At 36.7% G+C, this 19,539-nt stretch overlaps 1 protein-coding gene across 1 annotated transcript in view; it reads right to left on the bottom strand.

Annotated features, from left to right (window-relative positions):
- LOC104852868 (alpha-1,2-mannosyltransferase ALG9) overlaps nucleotides 1–19,539 on the bottom strand; it is a 95,891-nt gene that overhangs the window by 49,552 nt on the left and 26,800 nt on the right. The window contains exons 11-15 of the mRNA XM_010610680.2: nucleotides 11,502–11,624; nucleotides 7,760–7,914; nucleotides 4,882–5,011; nucleotides 4,134–4,281; nucleotides 2,436–2,565 (exon numbers count right to left, since the gene is read on the bottom strand). Coding sequence (XP_010608982.2) covers nucleotides 2,436–2,565; nucleotides 4,134–4,281; nucleotides 4,882–5,011; nucleotides 7,760–7,914; nucleotides 11,502–11,624 — 686 coding nt within the window. The remainder of the gene's footprint in view (nucleotides 1–2,435; nucleotides 2,566–4,133; nucleotides 4,282–4,881; nucleotides 5,012–7,759; nucleotides 7,915–11,501; nucleotides 11,625–19,539) is intronic.

The following is a 19,539-nucleotide window of genomic DNA, read 5'->3' on the forward strand; positions in this document are numbered from 1 at the left end:
ATATATATATATCAATATGGCTTTTTTTAAGGCATTTAAAGAACGGACTGCTTAAAATAGATTAAATAGTTGGCTGGGCTGGGCTGGGGATTTGGCTCAATGGTTCCACCACCTGCCTCACAAGTGCAAGGAAGGACCAAAGCTGGATCCCCAGTACCAAAAAACAAAAAACAAAATAAAACGAACAACAACAAAAAAAAATAGCAGGCACAGTCACCAACATAAGCAAAAGCAATGGAGCAGAAAAGGCAGTGATAAACAATAATAGTATGGAAAGAGAAAGATCTGGGCAGAAAAGGTTTCTTTATCAGATTAAGAACATTCATTGGGAAAATATATATATATCAGATTCCAAATATGCTTAATCTGATAGATATACAGTAATATTACACCCCAAAGTAATTCCAAAGTAGATTTTCTATTTCACAGACACAAACTAGAACTAGTTAAAAAAAGAGCTACCTAATTTGTCTAAGGTCAGAAAGGTAAGCAACCTAGCTGGGATTGGAACCAGGCCTAATAGGCTCCAAAATACCTCTCTTTTTCTGTCCTCCCAATGATACTTCTTCCTAAAGCACAGTTTCTGATAAAATCACCTCTGAATTCAAACTATCCAGCTCTCATGGCCTATCTGCTCACCCTTTTGACTTTCCAGTGTCCTCACAGGCATCCCCTATATATCACAGCCTGCTCTCAGGAGACTGTCTGTAGATAAAATTAAAATGAACAATACACCGGGGATTTTGCTCAGTGGTTCTGCTGCCTGCTTTGCAAGCACAAGGACCCGAGTTCAATCCCCGGTACAAAAAAAAAAAAAAAAAAAAGAACACTAACATTTACTCCACCTATGAGTTATTTTCTTTATTTTTTATCCCCACCCTCCCTGAGTTATTTTCTTTATAAGAGGAATGAAAACTTTCCTTTATAAAAACGGTAGTATGTTTATCTTACTTTCTTAGGGAGCCTGGCCAAGGATATATTTTACAGTGTACATTTCCCATTCACAAGCCCTGAAGGTCTCAATGGAAGTCTATCCAGCCCAAATCTGGAAGACAAAAGGCCAGATGTGGCTGCAGGTTTGCTTCAGAAGAAAACTGGAAGCCTCACTATTTTATATTTTAAGTGCATGACATAACAGAACCTAAACATGTAAATATTTCTTTAACAGATAGGTTGTCAAAAAATGTGCTCTTCATCTACAAAACAATCTTTTACTGTCTCTGTGAACCAGGAAAAGAATTATTTTTATTGGTCTCAGCTTTTTCACCATCAAAGATTTTATAGGTATCAAATGTCAAAAGTGTCAACTTTCAAAGGAACTGAAATAAAATTCACATGGGATCTCAGTGTGTAGACAAGTGGGGAGAAGATCATGGCACTGACAGAGATTGCTTCATGACACTCACTGTGGAAATAGTCTTCCTGACTACTCATGTGCTAAAACCAGAATATAGTAATAGCTAGGTCAAGGGTAATCTGATAACTTGAAAGCTTCCCACCAATACTTTAATAGGACAAGGAATAATAACAGTTTCAAAATGTGTTTCAGAATGATAGTTCAGATTGTATCATAAGAAAATTTCTAGCTCACCCAAAAGCTTAGAAGTTGTATTGAATTATATGTTTTATATAGAAAATAAAGAAAGGTAATTTGAAGATAAAAGTGATACTGTTCACCCTTTCTCAACAAAAGTTGTTACACCCTTTACTTTAAAAATTTTTTAGGGCCAGGAATTTAGCTCAATGTTGATGCCTGCCTCACAGGCCCAAGGATCCAGTTTGATCCCCAAACCAAATAAATAAATAAACCAGGCGTGGTGGCTCACTCCTGTAATCCCAGCACTCGGGAGGATTGCTGTGAGTTCGAGACCAGCCTAGGTTACATAGTGAGTTCCAGGTCAGTCTCAACTACATAGTGAGACCCTGTCTCAAAAATAAATAAATAAACAAACAAATAAAAATTTTTATTTTTTTTTCATTTTAAAATGGGTGTGGTAGCACACTCCTGTGATCTCAGTGCTTTGAAAGGCTGAGGCAGGAGGACTACAAGTTCAAGCTCAGGCTGGGCAACTTAGCAAGACTGTCTCAAAATAAAAAATTAAGAAAGGTCCAGAGGAGCTGGGGATTTAGCTCAGTGGTTCCATTGCTTGCCTCACAAACGTTAAGGTCTTGCGTTCGATCCGTTACCCACCTTTCAAAACAAAGAAAAAAGAGAAAGGTCCAGGGGTGTAACTAAGCGCAAAAGCCCTGAGTTCAATTCCCAGTACTGTAAAAAATAAAATAGGGCAGAGATACAGCTCAATGTGAAGGCTATGGATTCAATCCCCAGTACCGAAAAAGAAAATCTCATCCTATCAATGCTCTAATATATATATGCCAAGAGATTTTAGGAGTAGAATTCATTTCAAAGAGCAAGAATAAAATGTAGCCCTTACATATCTGGATGGCTCTTCTAGGTTCTGGTCATTCATGTCAGTAGGAACAATCCGGGTGGCTAGTGGTCCCTCTGCAAAAGGTTTTGGTAGCTGACCTCTGAACTCTGATGGAATGAACTGAAGCTGCCAACTGTCAGAAACACAAAGAGGATAAGAAAAACACAGGGGATTATATTGCTAAATGTGCTTGAAACCAACCAACCAAAAAAAAAAAAATGTGAAAAACATTTCACTTGTGAAGTTAAAAAAAAAAACAACATTTTTGCTAAAACCTCAATCAGGGAGCACAGAGGCAAAGGTCGAAATTTAGTCCAAAAGCACTACGAAATTTATGACTAGAGATCTCTCAACCTATTTCACTAAGTCTCAGCAGAGAAACTTGCAACCAAATAGTCATATCACCAAATAACCAGGAAAGTGTCAAAGCCAATTACCAATTATCATGTGTTCAAAGGGACTTATCAAAATTAGAGCAAGTTCATCAGGTGTTTTGTTTTTTTTTTTGGTATGGGGGATCAAACTCAGTCCCTTGCACTTGTGAGGCAGGCAGTGGAACCACTGAGTCAAATCCCCAACCCACATCAGGTGTACTCAACAAGATGAAATGTTAATATACAATGCTGGGGATTTAGCTCAGTGGCACCAAGCCTGTCTCACAAGACTAAAGTCTGAGTTCGATCCACAGTACCAAAAGAAAAAAAAAAAAAATACACAGCCCTAAGAACACATTAAGGGAATAGTACTTTTCTCCTGAGTAATCCTTAAAAGTTTTTTTTCTTGGGGGGAAGTACTGGGGATCAAACTCAGGACCTTGAACTTGCAAGGCAGGCAGTGGAACCACTGAGCTAAATCCCCCAAAAGTATTTTCAGCTATGAAACTATTTCAAATGTAAAAGGCAAAGGCCAAAGTCAACACTTAAAAAACAAGTTTTAATTTAATCATTAATGATTGATGCACGATCTTTATTAAGCACAAGATACTACTACCAGGTAAAGCTAAGCTGCTGAAGCTATTCCTTAAATAGAGCAACATGACTCATTTAACCAGACTTCCCTTTTACCTAAAGAGGCCAAATTAAGAAAAATATAAGGAATTCCAGGACATATGCTATCAAATCTCAAAAAAGACAGCATAAAGGAAAGCTGGACAGATGTTTTAATGGTAGCTTTCCCCACTGCCATATATTGACAGGGAACTTTCACTGTCATTGGATAAGAAAAAATTCTTTTCTAAACTAGGTATGGTGCACACACCTATAATACCACCTGCTTAAGAGGCTGAGACAGGAAGATCTCAGGGCCAACCTGGACAATTTAGCAAGATTCATTGGCCCTGATACCAAAAATTTTTTTTCTAAAAAACTATTTTAACTAGAGTTTCTAGACCACTTTTAGAAGTGGATTAATACCAAATAACTAAAGATCTATAAATATATATCTTCAAAAATAGTCATTAGCAGATACTTAGAGCCCAAAGCACTTTCAGCCTGTAGTTATGGTTGAACAGGATCCATAGCCAGACACAGCACCCAGTGCGATGAACACAAGGGTACACAAGGCAGATTCCACAGTAACCTAAGATGGTAAATAATTCAGTAACTTTCTATTAAAAAATCCAAAACAAAAATTAAGATCCTGCCATAAAATTGCTATTTTTTTATTTTTGATTTAAAACTTTAGGAATAAAAGACAACTCACTTATCAGGCAGAAGGAAGCTGCTGGGAAATCGATACCACTCTTTTCCCACACAGACATTCACAGGTCTGCCTTCTGGGACAGTGTGGATAGTTGGATCTGTAGCAATTCGGTAAAATTCTGGATACAAGTCAAGGGGCCCATGATATCCTAGAAGAAAGTATAGTTAATAAAAGTCAAAGATGAGTAAAATGAGATTCTGGAATATAATTTAAATGTATGTTAACAATGCATTATAATCCACATGAAATTTAGAGTGTAAAGGGCCATAACAACTCCAGCAGGGAGTCTGCTCCACAGGTATAAAATATATCTCTGGTCACAAAGTTGACTGCAGCAGAGACCCTATTTTGTCAAATATAACTTGGTTTCTTGCCCTTGAAGAAAGAGAAAAGAAACTCTTTCTTCTGTTTAACCTTATATTCTGGATCCCAATAGTGAATGGAAGAAAAATATAACCATGAAAATTTAACCCCAAAATTTCATCTTAAGTTTAGGTTTCCTTAATTCATCAGCAGCCATTAAAAGGGGAAAAATAGATAAGAAAAAATAGTTAATCACACTAAAAGGAATTCTCTACCTCTTTTGATCCTAAGGTACCAAAGTCATACTGCATCATAAATAAGTCTACATACTCTCCCTTTAGGAGAGGCCTCTTCCTAGCATAAGCTAAACTGTTAAACAAGCCTGCATCAAATAAAATCTAAAGTGCCTCATGAATGTGGGTTAAGATACCCTCAATACATTTACCTCTAAACAGTGCCACAGAGCGAGAAAATGATAAGAGCCCAAACAGGAAGACTGTTCCTAATGCCAGCCAATTCGATGTCACAGTATAATGCTCCAGGCGGTATCGTTGAAACACAAAGTGGTAACATTTCTAGAAGAAAACTGTATTGATAAAAGATACCTTGCAGAATATATACAATCAAAAAACATAGAAAGACCAATAGTGTAGAGTCAGAAAAAGAGGGCTAATTGAAGGTCTGACCAAGTGCAAACACCTAGTGAGGTACCAGCTCCAAACTTTTAAGATCAAAGCCAATTCCTCTAACACTATCTGAAGATCATCCCAACCAGAGAGCTTGAAAGGAGTGAACTTTCACTAGCTTCACAGGAAAATAATCTGGGTATTTTTATAGTGCTTAAAGGCCTAATAACTTATTTTTTAAATATTTAAGCAAAAATGCCTTTTGGTGTTTTCTTTGATATATGAAGTATTTCCATCTGTTATAATTGATATGAGTATTTATCTCCTTGCTAACAAGTTTTCCTCAGTTTTTAAAATCACAAAATGTGTCATGACCAAACAAGAAAAAAGAATTCCTAAACTGGGCATGGTGGCACATGCCTGGATCCCAGCACTCAGCTAATCAATCAGCTAAGGAAGCCAGCCTGGGATACATTTCTTGGGATATATATCCTGTCTCAGAAACAAACAAACAAAAAAATAATTCCTTTCACAGAAAAGTAGAAACATGCTATTAATTATCTGCTAAACTAGAAATTAGATGATTACTAAAATATATACACACATACATGAACTTACATTTTTTAATGTTGCAGATTGAAATCAAGGCCTTGCGCATGTTAGGCATGTACTCTAACATGTACTCCCAACTCATCTGCTGCCTTTAAGTACTTTCTCAATCTTAAACTCTTTCCCTTCTAGACAGGAATTACATTTGGAAATCAATTTTGTAATATAAAACAACTATCACAAATATATTCAAGCCCTTTTAATATTTGGAGAAAGGCTTAGAGTGTGGCTCAACAGTAAAGTGCTTACCTAGCATGGGTAAGGCACTGGGGTCAATTCCCAGCACTGTAAAAAAAACAAAAGTGGGGGACTCTGTCGTAAGGACACAATCCAAATATCTAAATGAAAAAATTTATTCTAGTAGTTTTTACAATACTAAATGAATAAATAACCTAGACTCTAACACAAATTACATCTACTCTTTATATTAGCTATAACCAAGCCAATACATATTACAACCAATTGCTATATATTATATCCAAATCAGAACATTATATTTCTATTAAAATAATGTAGATATTGGGGCTGGGGATTTAGCTTAGTGGTTCTAGCGCCTGCCTCACAAGCACAAGGACCCGATTTTGATCCCTAGTACCAAAAATAAAATAAAATCATGTAGATACAGAACAGAAAATATTATATAATATTAATTTTAAATGAATATAGTCAGGCTAGGGATTTAGTTCAGTGGTGCCATGCCTGCCTGGCAAGCACAAAGTCCTGGGTTCGATCCCTGGTACCAAAATAAATAAATAAAATAAAAAACAATGTAAGCACAAGGTCCTGAGTTCAATCCCTAGTACCAAAAAAGAATATAGACATTTTTGTTTTGTTTGTTTTGTTTTGTTTTTGATACTAGGGATCACTAGCCACTGAGCTAAATCCTTGACAGTTGTTTTTTATTATAATCATAATTTTCTTTGATATTTGATATGCAAAATTACTATTTGTTTTTGTTTTATCTGAAGTTCAATTACTTTTATAATTAGTTATTTCCAAAGCTTTTACCCTAACATAAATAAACCTTGAAAAAATTATGCTAAATAAAAGAAGCCAGTCACAAAAGACCACACATTTTATGATCCATTTATACAATGAATGAAATGCCCTAAGTAAGCAAATCCATAGATAGCAAGTAGGCTACTGGTTACTCAGAGCTGGGAGATATAGGAAAGAAGGTAGGAAGATCAATAGCTAAAGGGTACAAGTCTCTTGAGCTAAACATGTTCTAAGACAGACTGTGGTGATGCTTGCATATATCTGCAGATATGCTAAAAACCACTGAATTGCACACTTTAAATAGATGAACTATACAGTTTATGAATTACATCTCAATAAATCGGTTAAGAACAAAACTTACATGCTGGGAATGTAGCTCAGTGGTGCTACGCCTGCCTTACAAGCACAAGGTCCTGAATTCAATCCCCAGTACCAAAAAAAAAAAAACAGGGCCCAGGATTTAGCTCAGTGACACCATGCCTGCCTGGCAAACACCAAGATCCTGAGTTCAATACTTAGTACCGACAACAACAGAGATATTCAAAGAAAAGTAAAATTAGTTCTGTCAAAGAAACAAATAAATAAATCCACAAAGTGTCCCTCGTCGCTAGCTGCCTGACATAATCCCAGAGTCTTATAAAGTTTTAATCTCATTTAGTAGCTACAGAGCAGACATTGTTAGCTTTACCCAGGTACCACCATCATGGTGGCCCATGTGGTGACTTAAAAATGTATCTTTATAGGGGCCAGGCATTTAGCCCAGTGGTTCCGCTACCTGACTCTCAAGTTCAAGGTCCAGAGTTGGATCCCTGGTACCAACCCCCCAAAAAAGTATCTTTATTGGCAACTGGACTTCTTTTGGCAACAAAAACAAATTATCACACAAATTAATAATGCAAGCATGCAGTCAGCAAATAAGAGTAGGATAAGCAGTTTTATCAATGCAAAAAGTTTTACTAATATGATCTGTATCGAGGGTAAAGTTGTATCTCAGATGGACATATGCAACAATTTGCCTTTAAGTTTTTTGAGCAGTTATTTAATAAGTGAAACCAAATGAGACAAATATACTTTTTCCTTGAAACTCACCTGAAGTGCAGAAAGAGCCACAGCACCACAGAGACATATTAGTGGATATACAGGGAAAAGAAATCTCTCTTCTTTGTGAGGCTGGATGAAGAAAATTATAAACCAAACATACATTGGAGCCAAGGTAAGCCAATATGGGTGGCCTAAATTCTGAACTGCAAAACACAGAAAAATATCCATTTTTCATCACACTAGAACAAAACAGCATATTTAGTTTCAATGTTCTCTTGATCTCAAATTTGGGAGTACACTCTACAGCACCCCATAAAATGTTTCAACTTGTGTATTCAGACTTTTACCAATGTAATAAAGATGTCAAGTAGAAAGAGGAATAAACTCCTTAGCTCTTTCAAAAGATCCAAAATTAAAGGGAGGCACAATACTGGCAGAACACACATGAAGGTCAAATTAATGCATAATATAACTTTATAAATTCTATGCTGGGTGAAGAAAAAAAAAGAAGCCTTCTTGCCTCTAAAGTCCTGACACTAAACCTAAAGATTAACCAAAAGCATAATGTAAACCCATTTCTTGGGTTTTAAATCCTGTGTTCTACTTAATACATTAACCTTCTTGTCTATATACCAACTGGTCTGCTCAGATCAAAAGAAAGAAAAAATAGTTGGATTCTCAAACCCTTTTCAACAAGCCACAAATACCTTTTTAAGGCAAACATAAAAACACTCTTGCCAGGGCAGAGGATTTAGCTCAGCGTTGTCACTGCCTGCCTTGCAAGCAGAAGGTCCCTAGTTGGATCCCTGGTACCAAAAACAAAACAAAACACTCTTGCCAGCCGTGGTGGTACACACCTGTAATCCCAGCACTCAGGAGTCTGAGGTGGGAGGATAACTGCAAGTTCGAAGGCAGCCTGGGCTCCACAGTGAGTTAGGCCAGCCTGAACTACATAGTGAGACCTTCTCTTTAAAAGAAAGAAAGAAAGAAAAACTCTTAAAGTTTACTAAATTTTTTCTCCTATAATAACCATCCACTCAACCTCAAAGCTGAAACTAAAATATACTTAAAGCATGTGAAAGAATTAAAGGAACGTAATGAACATTAAGACCCAAGCGCCTGCTGGAAAGTTCCTGTGGTTTAGTACATGAGCACTGAATGATAAATCTGCAACCCACAGTGAAGGTACTTCTGACTGTGTTTATATTAGTGATAAAGAGCTTTGCATACAAAACTCTGGCAAATGCTAGGGAGACAGCACTCCCTGTGTCCACTATGTCTACAGTGAGCAAATTTAAATTACAGACTAAGATGTCATCAAGACCCAACACAGCAATGCCTAAATTAGTTATGCAGGTTATCTATATATCTACAGAATTCTCTAAGGATAAAAATTACTGGGCTGCAATAATAAGCTTATTTTATAAACATTCTACTCTTAAGATTGTATTATGATTTTTTTTTTAGTATTATGATATTTTAAGTTAATAGGATGTATGTCTTTCCGGGTAGTACACATTAAACTGGAAATTTTTTACTTGTAGAAAATAAATCTATTTAGTATAAAGTTTCTTTTTTTTATCTTAAAAGCTAACAAGCAATTTTTAAATAAGATCTAGAATTTTGAAATGTCCTATATAAAACAAAATTACTAACCACAGCTATATGTGATAGAATTATGAGTAATTTCCTCCCTGATTGTTTATATTTTTCTATGCTTCTACTTTTTTTTTAAAGTAGTGGTTCTATTATAAAATACACATAGGGCCAGGGATTTAGCTCAGTGGTGCCACCACCTCCTTGTAAGCATAAGGTCCTGAGTTCAATCACTGGTACTATAAAACAAAATTACTAACCACAGCTATATGTGATAGAATTATGAGTAATTTCCTCCCTGATTGTTTATATTTTTCTATGCTTCTACTTTTTTTTTAAAGTAGTGGTTCTATTATAAAATACACATAGGGCCAGGGATTTAGCTCAGTGGTGCCACCACCTCCTTGTAAGCATAAGGTCCTGAGTTCAATCACTGGTACACCAATCAAAATTAGATTCATACTATAAAGAATAGCTTAATATATTATTTACATTAAAAGCATTTCCAAATTTTCCACAAGTATAAATTATTTTTATAGTCAGAAATAGAACTACTATTTTGTATGATACAGGGTTCAGCTATGTAGCCCAGCCTGGCCTTAAGCACAAAAATCCCCGTCTTATTCAGTCTCCTGAGTGCTAGAATTATAGGCATGCACCACCATGGCCAATATAAAAAAATTACTTTTCAAAAGAAGGAAGAGTTGATCTTTAAGCATACAAGAGAAGTAAGGGAACAAACAAGTTACATATAAAATATGGGACTCTATACAAAATGAATGATCTGAGACCTTTAAAAAAAAAATCTTAGCTGAGTGTGGTGGCGCATCCCTATAAATCCACCACTTCAGAGGCTGAGGCAGGAGGATTACCTCAAGTTTGAGGCCAGCTGAGGCTACATAGTGAGTTCAAGACCAGCCAGGACTACATAGTAAGGCTCTGTCTCAAAAAACTAAAAAAAAAAAATCTTTAGGAGAAAAAAGTGAGACGGGGAAAATCATAAACACTTAAGAAACCTACACCAAACTGAGTTATGTGACCTTTGTTGACTTCTTGCTTTAAACAAACTGATTATAAAAAGTAATTTTTCAATCTCCAGTACCAAAAAAAAAAAAAGTAATTTTAGCTCAGCAGCACAACACCTGCCTGGCAAGCACACGGTCCTGAGTTCAATCCCCAGCACCAAAAAACAAGAAAGAAAAGAAAAGTTATTTTTTAGATAATCTAGGAAGTCTCAATATCAACTGGGTATTAGATGATATTAAGGAATTACATTAATTTTGCTGGAATAATGACAATATGGTTATTTTAAAACAAAAGTGACTCTGAAGGCTGCTCTCATACACTAACCCTGTAACACATTGAATACTTCAAAAACAGTAGAAAAATAAAATGGGGGTAGGGTGGGGAGAAATCAGTCATATTGTAGCCAAATCAGACTGAAAACTCTGAAATTAAATCTTTCCAAAGCTCAGATGAATTTCCGCTCCATAAAAGAAACTGTAGGAACCAGATATCAGGAGCCACGACAACTTGAGAAAACACCAGCTGTACAATACAAAATCAGAGCAAGCAAAATAAATGACACACCAAACCTTACACAGAAAGGCAAATACAGAAGCAAAATGGAACCCAGAGAATCATCATGATGCACAGGAAGTCCAAAACCTCTCTTACTTCAGTACCAGTTTTCAAATTTTTAGCAAGGTGTGGTGGCAGACACCTGTAATCCCAGCACTCCAGAGGCTGGGGCAGGAAGATTGTTATAAATTTGAGACCAACCTGGATCACATAGTGAGTTTAAGGCCAGCCTGGACTACATAAAAAAACCCTGTCTCAGAAACAAAGCAAAACAAAAAAATTATACCAGGTTCACATGGTTTTTTTTATAAGACCGAAGACTCAAATAAATTTGTTATCTTGAGATTTCATAAAAGCTTTTGCTTCCACAGGTGATTGTGTAAATTACATTGATTTCCTTGTTTGAAGGGTTGTCCTGCTAGCTTAATTTGAAACAAATATCCAAATTTTCATGTAGGCTCAAGTAATCTACAAATATGAACTGAAAATTCAACAACAATTTCCATAGAAAGAAAATGGAAAATAAAGTTAGTAGAATTCTTTTTCACTTAGTAGTATACTTTGTTACTTGTTCTCTCTTCCCTCAAACTCTCCCATCTCTCATGCCTCTCACCATGAAATCTCTGCAGCAGGTACTCCATAAGAGAAGTCAGTGGCAAGACCAGAAGAGCCAAAGCAAAGGCAACATTGAAATTCAGAAATCCATTAATTAAATAGAAATACCAGGGTTCTGTGCCTGAGGGAGACAAAGAAATCATTAGTAGATCCTTTCAATATGTATTACAGTATTTGACTCACGATACTTTTAATTCAGATAATTTTGACAATCCAATGCCTTAAGTGAATGACAGTCCACAAGCCTCCTCAATTGGCACGCTCAGCACACACAGGAAGCCCAAAAGCAGAGGCAAAGAAAAAGCACTGGTCATGGATGTTAGTTTTAAACATTCAGCTATATTTTAAATCCACAGAAAATTTCCTCTATCTTTTGCTTTTATACCATGTGACGACACAGCACCTTTCCCCTCCAGAAGATACAAGGCACCATCTTGGAAGCAGAGATCCATCCCTCATCAGACATCTAACCTACTAGAGCCCTGATCTTGAATTCTCAGTCTCCAGAACTGTGAAAAATAATTTCTTTTCTTTACAAATTATCCTATCTCAGGTATTTTGTTATGGCAACATATACTAAGATAGAAATTTATTATATCTACCCCAAAGTGCCACGTACAAATGGGACTAGTACATTCATAGAACAACCAAATAATTTAAATAATTTAGGAACATAGGACCATGTGGAACAAAATCAAAAAAGCCATTCGGATTTAATTACTCTTTCAACATTCTGCAGACCAAAAGAAAAAATGATAAAGGAAACCTGGCCTCTCACATTTTGTCCCTACTCATTTGCCCCATTTGCATTCTAGCACCTTGATACACTCAACTACTCATATGCATAGGGTACCATGTGTTTTATAAAAAGCAACAACTTGGGTTTTTTTAGGACCATGTTCAGAGATTCAGTCCCTTCTTAGAACTTCTGAAGATTCAAAATGAAACAAGATTGAAATAAGCCTCACACTAGTTTTGATGCTGTAACTCAAAATCCTTAACCCCTATGATGAAAACCAGCCCCCCTCTGCACATTTAGAAAGTTTATCATCTGCTTTTTCCCGCTGCATGATTACTTCAATCAGGCAGTGAATGACATGCGGGTTTTAATCACTGTGTGTTGTGACACCCGCCTTGCACCACAGCAATTTCCTGTAATCAGCATTGCTTAAAAGGGTAATCAGGAGGCAGAGGAATAATCAGAAAAACCTGACATTTTTGCAGCTTGCACAGCAAAATAAGATTAGAAACTAAACTTGTAATGCTAGAAACACTTAGAAGATGGGTAAGAGGGAAGGAGGGTATACTAAGGAATGGTCTAAATTTAATTGTGTGTCACCTTTGGGAAAATTCATTTCTTCCTCTCTAAATACAATGCCTGGGACTATACAGGAACAGAGTTCTTTTCCCAGGCCAAGTTCATTAGGGACATTTTCAATCTTGCATTCTTTATATTTAACTATTCAGGTTATACAAAACTAATGGATGGTTTTACTCACAAAGCAGAAACATCTTCCTGGATTTTAATTAATATTTAATAAGAAATAAGCCAGGCGTGGTGGCACATGCCTGTAATCCCAGCACTCGGGAGGCTGAGGCAGGAAGATAGATCGCTGTGAGTTTGAGACTAGCCTAGGCTACATAGTGAGTTCCAGGTCAGTCTCAACTACATAGTGAGACTCTGTCTCAAAAAACCAAAATAAATAAATAAATAATATTTAACAAGAAATTTCCAAAATGATCCTGTAAGATCCAGCTTCCAGAGAGATAAGCTTCACATAATCTCTGAACCACCATCTCTTAAGAAAATTCTGGAAATCTCAGCCTGTAAAGAAGACACACAGGTGAGCAGAGAAACAGGAGGTGTATTACAGATGCTAAGCATCAACAAAAACAAAAAAAATTTATAAAAGCTTCCTGTCTCTTTTGATAGTTACAAAACAGATGGTTTTTAGTTCTTTTTAGCTCTTACTTTCTAATACATATTTGTCTCACAAATTACTAAACCTCCCTGTTTGAGCTATCTCTTTCCCTAGATATCCTATACTCTGAGATGCAGAATCAAAAGTACTAAAGTTGGTAAACTCAACTATCTGTTTTAGGAGTTCTTAAATTATTGTCTCAAGTAGGCTGTGAACATTTCATAATACACTGTTACTTCCCTGAAGAAAACTGGGGGATAAGCCAAGAGTGAAGAAAGTTTGAGTGACAGTATTCTTAAAAGCAAGGACAAAAAAGGACAAAAAGAAAGAATTCTGTTAGCTAATGTACTCCTCTATTTGATGAGACATCTACCTTACAAAAGAAAAGGGTATACACTTTTACCTTTCCAGGGAGTTACTCAATGCTGATACTAAGAAAGCATCACAGCTGAACAATGCAAAAGAATCACTTCAGAATGACAAGCTGAGCACTGAATTGGTACAAGATGTCAGGTGAAAGCAAGCTGGCAGCAGGATCTCTGCAGGGAGTGACTCACCAATCTCCTTCTTTATGGAAAGTGCCTCAATCCCTTTCATTCAAATGAGCTAAAGGGAGCTTTGAAAGAGGCCAAAAGAAGAAAGAATGATGTTTACTGTTCCACAGATTGAATGAAGGGGAACCTTTTTACAGGCCTGTAATTTTATAGAACTGTAGGAACTAAATTATAGTTAAGTCAACCTTGTAAATGTCAAATTTGCACCACCAACAGGGAAAAGCCAACAAGGTTCTACAGAAATGATTAACAAAAGAGTGAAGGCTCTAGAATAGTTCTGGCTTGCAATCAACTCTAAGCAGGCCTCCTAAGACTCCACTGGGTCTTTAACCTCTACTGCTCCTAGAATGGAAACCCACAGGCTTTCTAACAAAAGGTGTTCATTTACCTTCCCATCCAGTGACCTGACAGATGTCGAAAAAACACACATACTATGAAACCCTACCCTAAACTGAAAAGTGGCATACTTTAGTAGAACCACTGTTCATTTTGAAGGAAAAGTGTTCCTTTTCCTTTCTTTACAGTCCTGCTCTACCACTGTGTTACATCCCCAGCTTTTTTTATTTTTGCTTTGAGACATTGTTGCTGAATTACTGAATTGCCCAAGCTGGTCTCAAACTCTGGATCCTCCTGCCTTAGCTTCCTAGAGAGCTGGGATTATAGAAGTGTGCCACTACACCCAGCTGAATGTTTCCTTTAAGTGACCTCCCATACCTTCTCCAGGTTTATGTACTCCTCATCAGAAACTACTACTCACTCACAGTAAGAGTACCTGTCAACATCAACATCTGAGAATTTGAAATGTTACCAAATCGCTTTCTTGACCTCACCAAGATGTTTTGCCCATGACATTGCAACTTATTCTAACTACTCAAAATTTTCTAAACGCTAAGTATTCTTTACTTTGTCCACTCTTTCCTTCTTTCTTCAACAAGGGTTAGGGGCAATGATTAGCAGCCTACCTTTATGCATGTCTCCCTGCCATCCAAGCCTTCCTGATCACCCTTCAAGCCAAAATGCACAGACCTTTAAAGGTATAACCTCCCACTCCCTGGGTTGGATCTTACCTGGTATTATTCTCAAATTCATGCTACTTACTTTTGCCAGCTTATTCTCCTGAGTCTCAACAACCAAATTACAGGATTTTGTTAAGGATTTTCATTGTAAAAACACAGGCATGGAGATCAGAAAATGTGGACTTTTATCCCATTCCTGACAGTTATTGAACTTGGTATCATTTTTTTCCCCATATCAACCTCAGTTTACTCACCTGGGAATAAGGATAAATAATGCCTAGTTCACAGAATTTTTTTAAAAAGATAGTATACATAAAATTGATAATATGTAATAGGCATTCAATAAACAGAAGATAAAACAATATCTGTGACGCACTCCTTTTCTTTCCCTTGGCTTCAAAAGAAAGGAGTTAGCCAGGCCTACATTGTGTCATTAGTATATGCTATATACCCAAGAAAGTACAGAATAGTCCCTTTAAAAACCAGAATAGCCAGGCATAGTGGTGCATGCCTATAAACCCAGCACTGGGGGAAGTTGAAGCAGATTACCATGAGTTCCAGGGCAGCCTGGACTACATAGAAGACCTTATCTCAAACAAACACAACACAAGCCAGAAAAATAGAAAAGATACATATTTATATGATTACAATCACAATGGAGAGACTAAAATCATCGTGCTTGTGCCTAAAGAGTTTCTACCTAAAAAATTCAGCCAATGCAGGGCCAGGGATTTAGCTCAGTGGTACCACACCTGCCTTGCAAGCTCAAGGTCCTGAGTTCAATCCCTAATCCCGGAAAGAAAAAAAAAATAGCCAATGCTATAAAAATACTGGGGTCAGGGGTGTTTCTTTGAGACAGGGTCGTGCTGTTAATTTAGGCTGGTCTTGAACTCACTATGTAGCCCATACTGGCCTCAAACTCATGGTGATCCTCCTACCTCTATCTTCAGAAGTGCTGGGATTACAGGCATATGCTACTATACCTGGCTAAAAATACTACTATTTTTTTGTTTTGTTTTGTTTTTTGGTTTTTTTTGAGACAGGGTCTCACTATGTAGTTGAGACTGATCTGGAACTCACTATGTAGCCAAGGCTGGTCTCAAACCCACAGCGATCTTCCTGCCTCAGCCTCTGAAGTGCTGGGATTACAGGCATATGCTACTATACCTGGCTAAAAATACTACTATTTTTTTGTTTTGTTTTGTTTTTTGGTTTTTTTTGAGACAGGGTCTCACTATGTAGTTGAGACTGATCTGGAACTCACTATGTAGCCAAGGCTGGTCTCAAACCCACAGCGATCTTCCTGCCTCAGCCTCTGAAGTGCTGGGATTACAGGCGTGCGCTACCATGCCCAGCTAAAAATACTACTATTTTAAAATAGAACTCAAGCAAGGTCCCAAGTTCAATCCCCGGTACCAAAATAAATAAATAAATAAGAACTCAATATTTGATTTTTATTCTCAGCAGTTCCTAAATTTGGTATCCCCATGCCATTTGTCTGAAATGCCTCTACCTCAGCATCTACTGAGCAAACTCCTACTCTTCCTTTCAAACTGACCTTAAATCACACCTTTCATGATACCACCAGAAGGACTTGCCCCCATGATCCTCTATCTTCCCACTGCAGGACAATACACCATACTATAATTATTTATGGGTCTAGAGCCTTATGAGACACCATGTCCTATGTGAACATAAAGCAAGTGCTCAAAGGCAATTTATTTGATGTTTCTTTAACTAAAGTCTATCCATTTATTTAAAAATGTGTACAAGTGTGTTATGTTGATACATTAGAAACAGCACTTAAAAGATGTATATAAAAACTATCAGCAGAATGCATTTTTAATTTACAGATAAACTGTATGTCTACCATACATAGTTAATGAACATACCATACCATAGTTAATGAAGTTCATGACAAGAGGAACTCTTCTAAAACAGCTGAAATAATGCAAAGTAGTGTCAATCATGTAAGTAACATTAAAGAGCTGGAGTTTTCAGGACAAAAGACATACTGTTTGACAATCTTATATCATTAAAGCATCTTTAAAAGATCAATCTTTGGGCCAGGGATTTAGCTCAGTGGTGCTGCTGCCTGCCTTGCAAGCACAAAGTCCCAAGTTCAATCTCTGGTACCCCCCCAAAAAAATCAATCTTTTATATTTACTGAATGAACTGACAATCATAAAGCACTTCTTTAAAAAAGTATTTTACGCTGGGGATTTAGCTCAGTGGCACTGCTCCTGCCTCAAGTGCAAGGTTCTGAGTTTGATCGCCAGTGCCAAAAAAAATTTTTTAAAAAGTATTTTACATCTATTACTCTCACTTGGTATCAAGGAAACTCCAAATTTTCAACAATAATGTCATTATATTGTATACCTTAAAAGTACCAATAAAATTAATTTTAAAAAAAGAAAAAACTCCAAGCCAGCATCAGAACAGATCTAACCAAAGCAGTTATAAAATATAATAGTAATCAAAATACTAATATAACCTGATGGATATTACAGAATTCACTTATTCTTGACAAACCTTTATAGTAAACCTAAAATATACAAGAAATTCCTGGGCCAGAGATCTAGCTCAGGGGCACCGCATCTGCCTTGCAAGTGCAAGGTCCTAAATTCGAACCCTGGTACCAAAAAAAATTCCTTCTCCCAAGATAGACAAAATATTCTCTCTACAGGCCTGCTAAAGCATAAAGGAATTAATACTCTTTAAAAGAATGGAGGGACTAGGGATTTAGCTCAGTGGTGCCATCTCCTGCTTCACAAGTACAAGGTCTAGAGTTTGATCCCCAGTACAAAAAAAGAAAGTAAAAGAATGGAACTCCCCTAAATTTATCAAATTCAAAGATGAGGTAAAAGCACAAGAAGTGTACTATGAAGGAACAACTTCCTTAACGCTGGCTCACTTCAACATTACATCAGTCCTCTGGGCAGTATGACAATTCTAACTGTCCCTACAAAATTTTTTGCCACCACTAGGAAAGTGACAGATTCTTCTCCACATTCAAAATAGCAAAATCTGAACTAAAACAATTCCAGTTAATTAAAGTTGACAGGAAAAAGTCCCAAAGACTCTTTCCCAGTAAAACACTGGGTGAAATGAACAGCAAATGTCAATGTCCAGTGAAAGAATGAACTCTACTGGTCCCAAAATTGACCACGGGATCTCTGATCAACCCAATGTTAAACTAGAAACATAAATTTAAATTTCAATTACTTTCTTCTTTGCTTTGTTTACCAGCCTAAGTATTTCTAGCTTTATAAGCTTCATCAATCTAGAAAGCTATAAAAAAAGTTATTTTCACATATTCTCACAAAAGGTTTTATAAATATGTAGTAAAAATATCAGTATATAGTAACCTATTTATGAAAATGAAGAAGCCAATTTTTCAAAATTAACACATTACCTCCATTTATTCATCTATACAGAATGGTTATGTTCCAACAGGACACATGTAAATCAACTTTTACTGTGCAATCTGGATTTAAAGTCTTTTATTTCCTGGTACTAGAAATTGAATCCAGGCATTTGGCACTGGGCTACATCCCAGTCCTTTTTTATTTTGAAATAGGTTCTCACTAAGTCATTATATTGCCCAGAATGGGCTACAACTTTCTTTTTTTCTTTTTTTTTTTTTTTAAGAGACATGAAAAGGATTTATTAGACGTTGATATAGGTCACACTCAAGAACAAAGTGCAAGGCCAGGGATTTAGCTCAATGGTTCTGCTGCCTGCCTCTCAAGCCCAAAGTCAAAAAAAAAAAAAAAATTATCCCACTTTTGGCCAGGGACTTAGCTCAGTGGCACTGCACCTGCCTCACAAATGCAAGGTTCCTAAATTCAATCCCTGGTACCAAAAAAAAAGAAGAAGAACAAAGTGCAAGTGCTCAGAGAAATGAGGCACCTGGGCTACAACTTGCAATCATCTTGCCTCAGCCTCCCAAAGTAATGGGATTGCAGATACGCACCATCACACCTGGTTTAAAATCTTTAATGGTCTTCTAGAGTCTAATAAAATTTTGAGTAAATTAAAATAAGCGACAATTTAAAACTGCAAACTTTCCCTAGCTGAAGGGAGACATCTAGAGGTAAAAGCTTAAAACTGGGGCCTTTTCTCTTTCTTGAGAATCTTGGAAGCATAAAGAAGCCTCTTAACTTCAAATCATTTAGCAATTTTTATCTAAGTATCTAGTTTGAAAAGTCAATTCACCAAAGCACTGCTTATTTTAACCTATTATCTGCCATCTAAAATGACAATATTCCCCAAATTCTTGGAATCTTTAAAGCTCCTCATCAATCTATTGATTCTATTGGCAATATGGCTCAGGTAAATGATGGACATGGCTACCAACATAAATTTATAAGAGATAGAGAATAATATTGACCTGCTTCATACCAGTGCCAAGACATGTGCGTATACAGGATGCTCTAAAGATCCTCAATTGCCAGGCATGGTGGTGTGTGCCTGTAACCCCAGCACTAGGGAGGCAGAGGCAGGAGGACTGCTGTGAGCTTGAGGCCAGCCTGAGCTATATA

The sequence above is a fragment of the Fukomys damarensis genome, unplaced genomic scaffold, assembly GCF_012274545.1.
Source record: "Fukomys damarensis isolate Sample0158 unplaced genomic scaffold, DMR_v1.0_HiC HiC_scaffold_16, whole genome shotgun sequence".
NCBI lineage: Eukaryota > Metazoa > Chordata > Mammalia > Rodentia > Bathyergidae > Fukomys > Fukomys damarensis.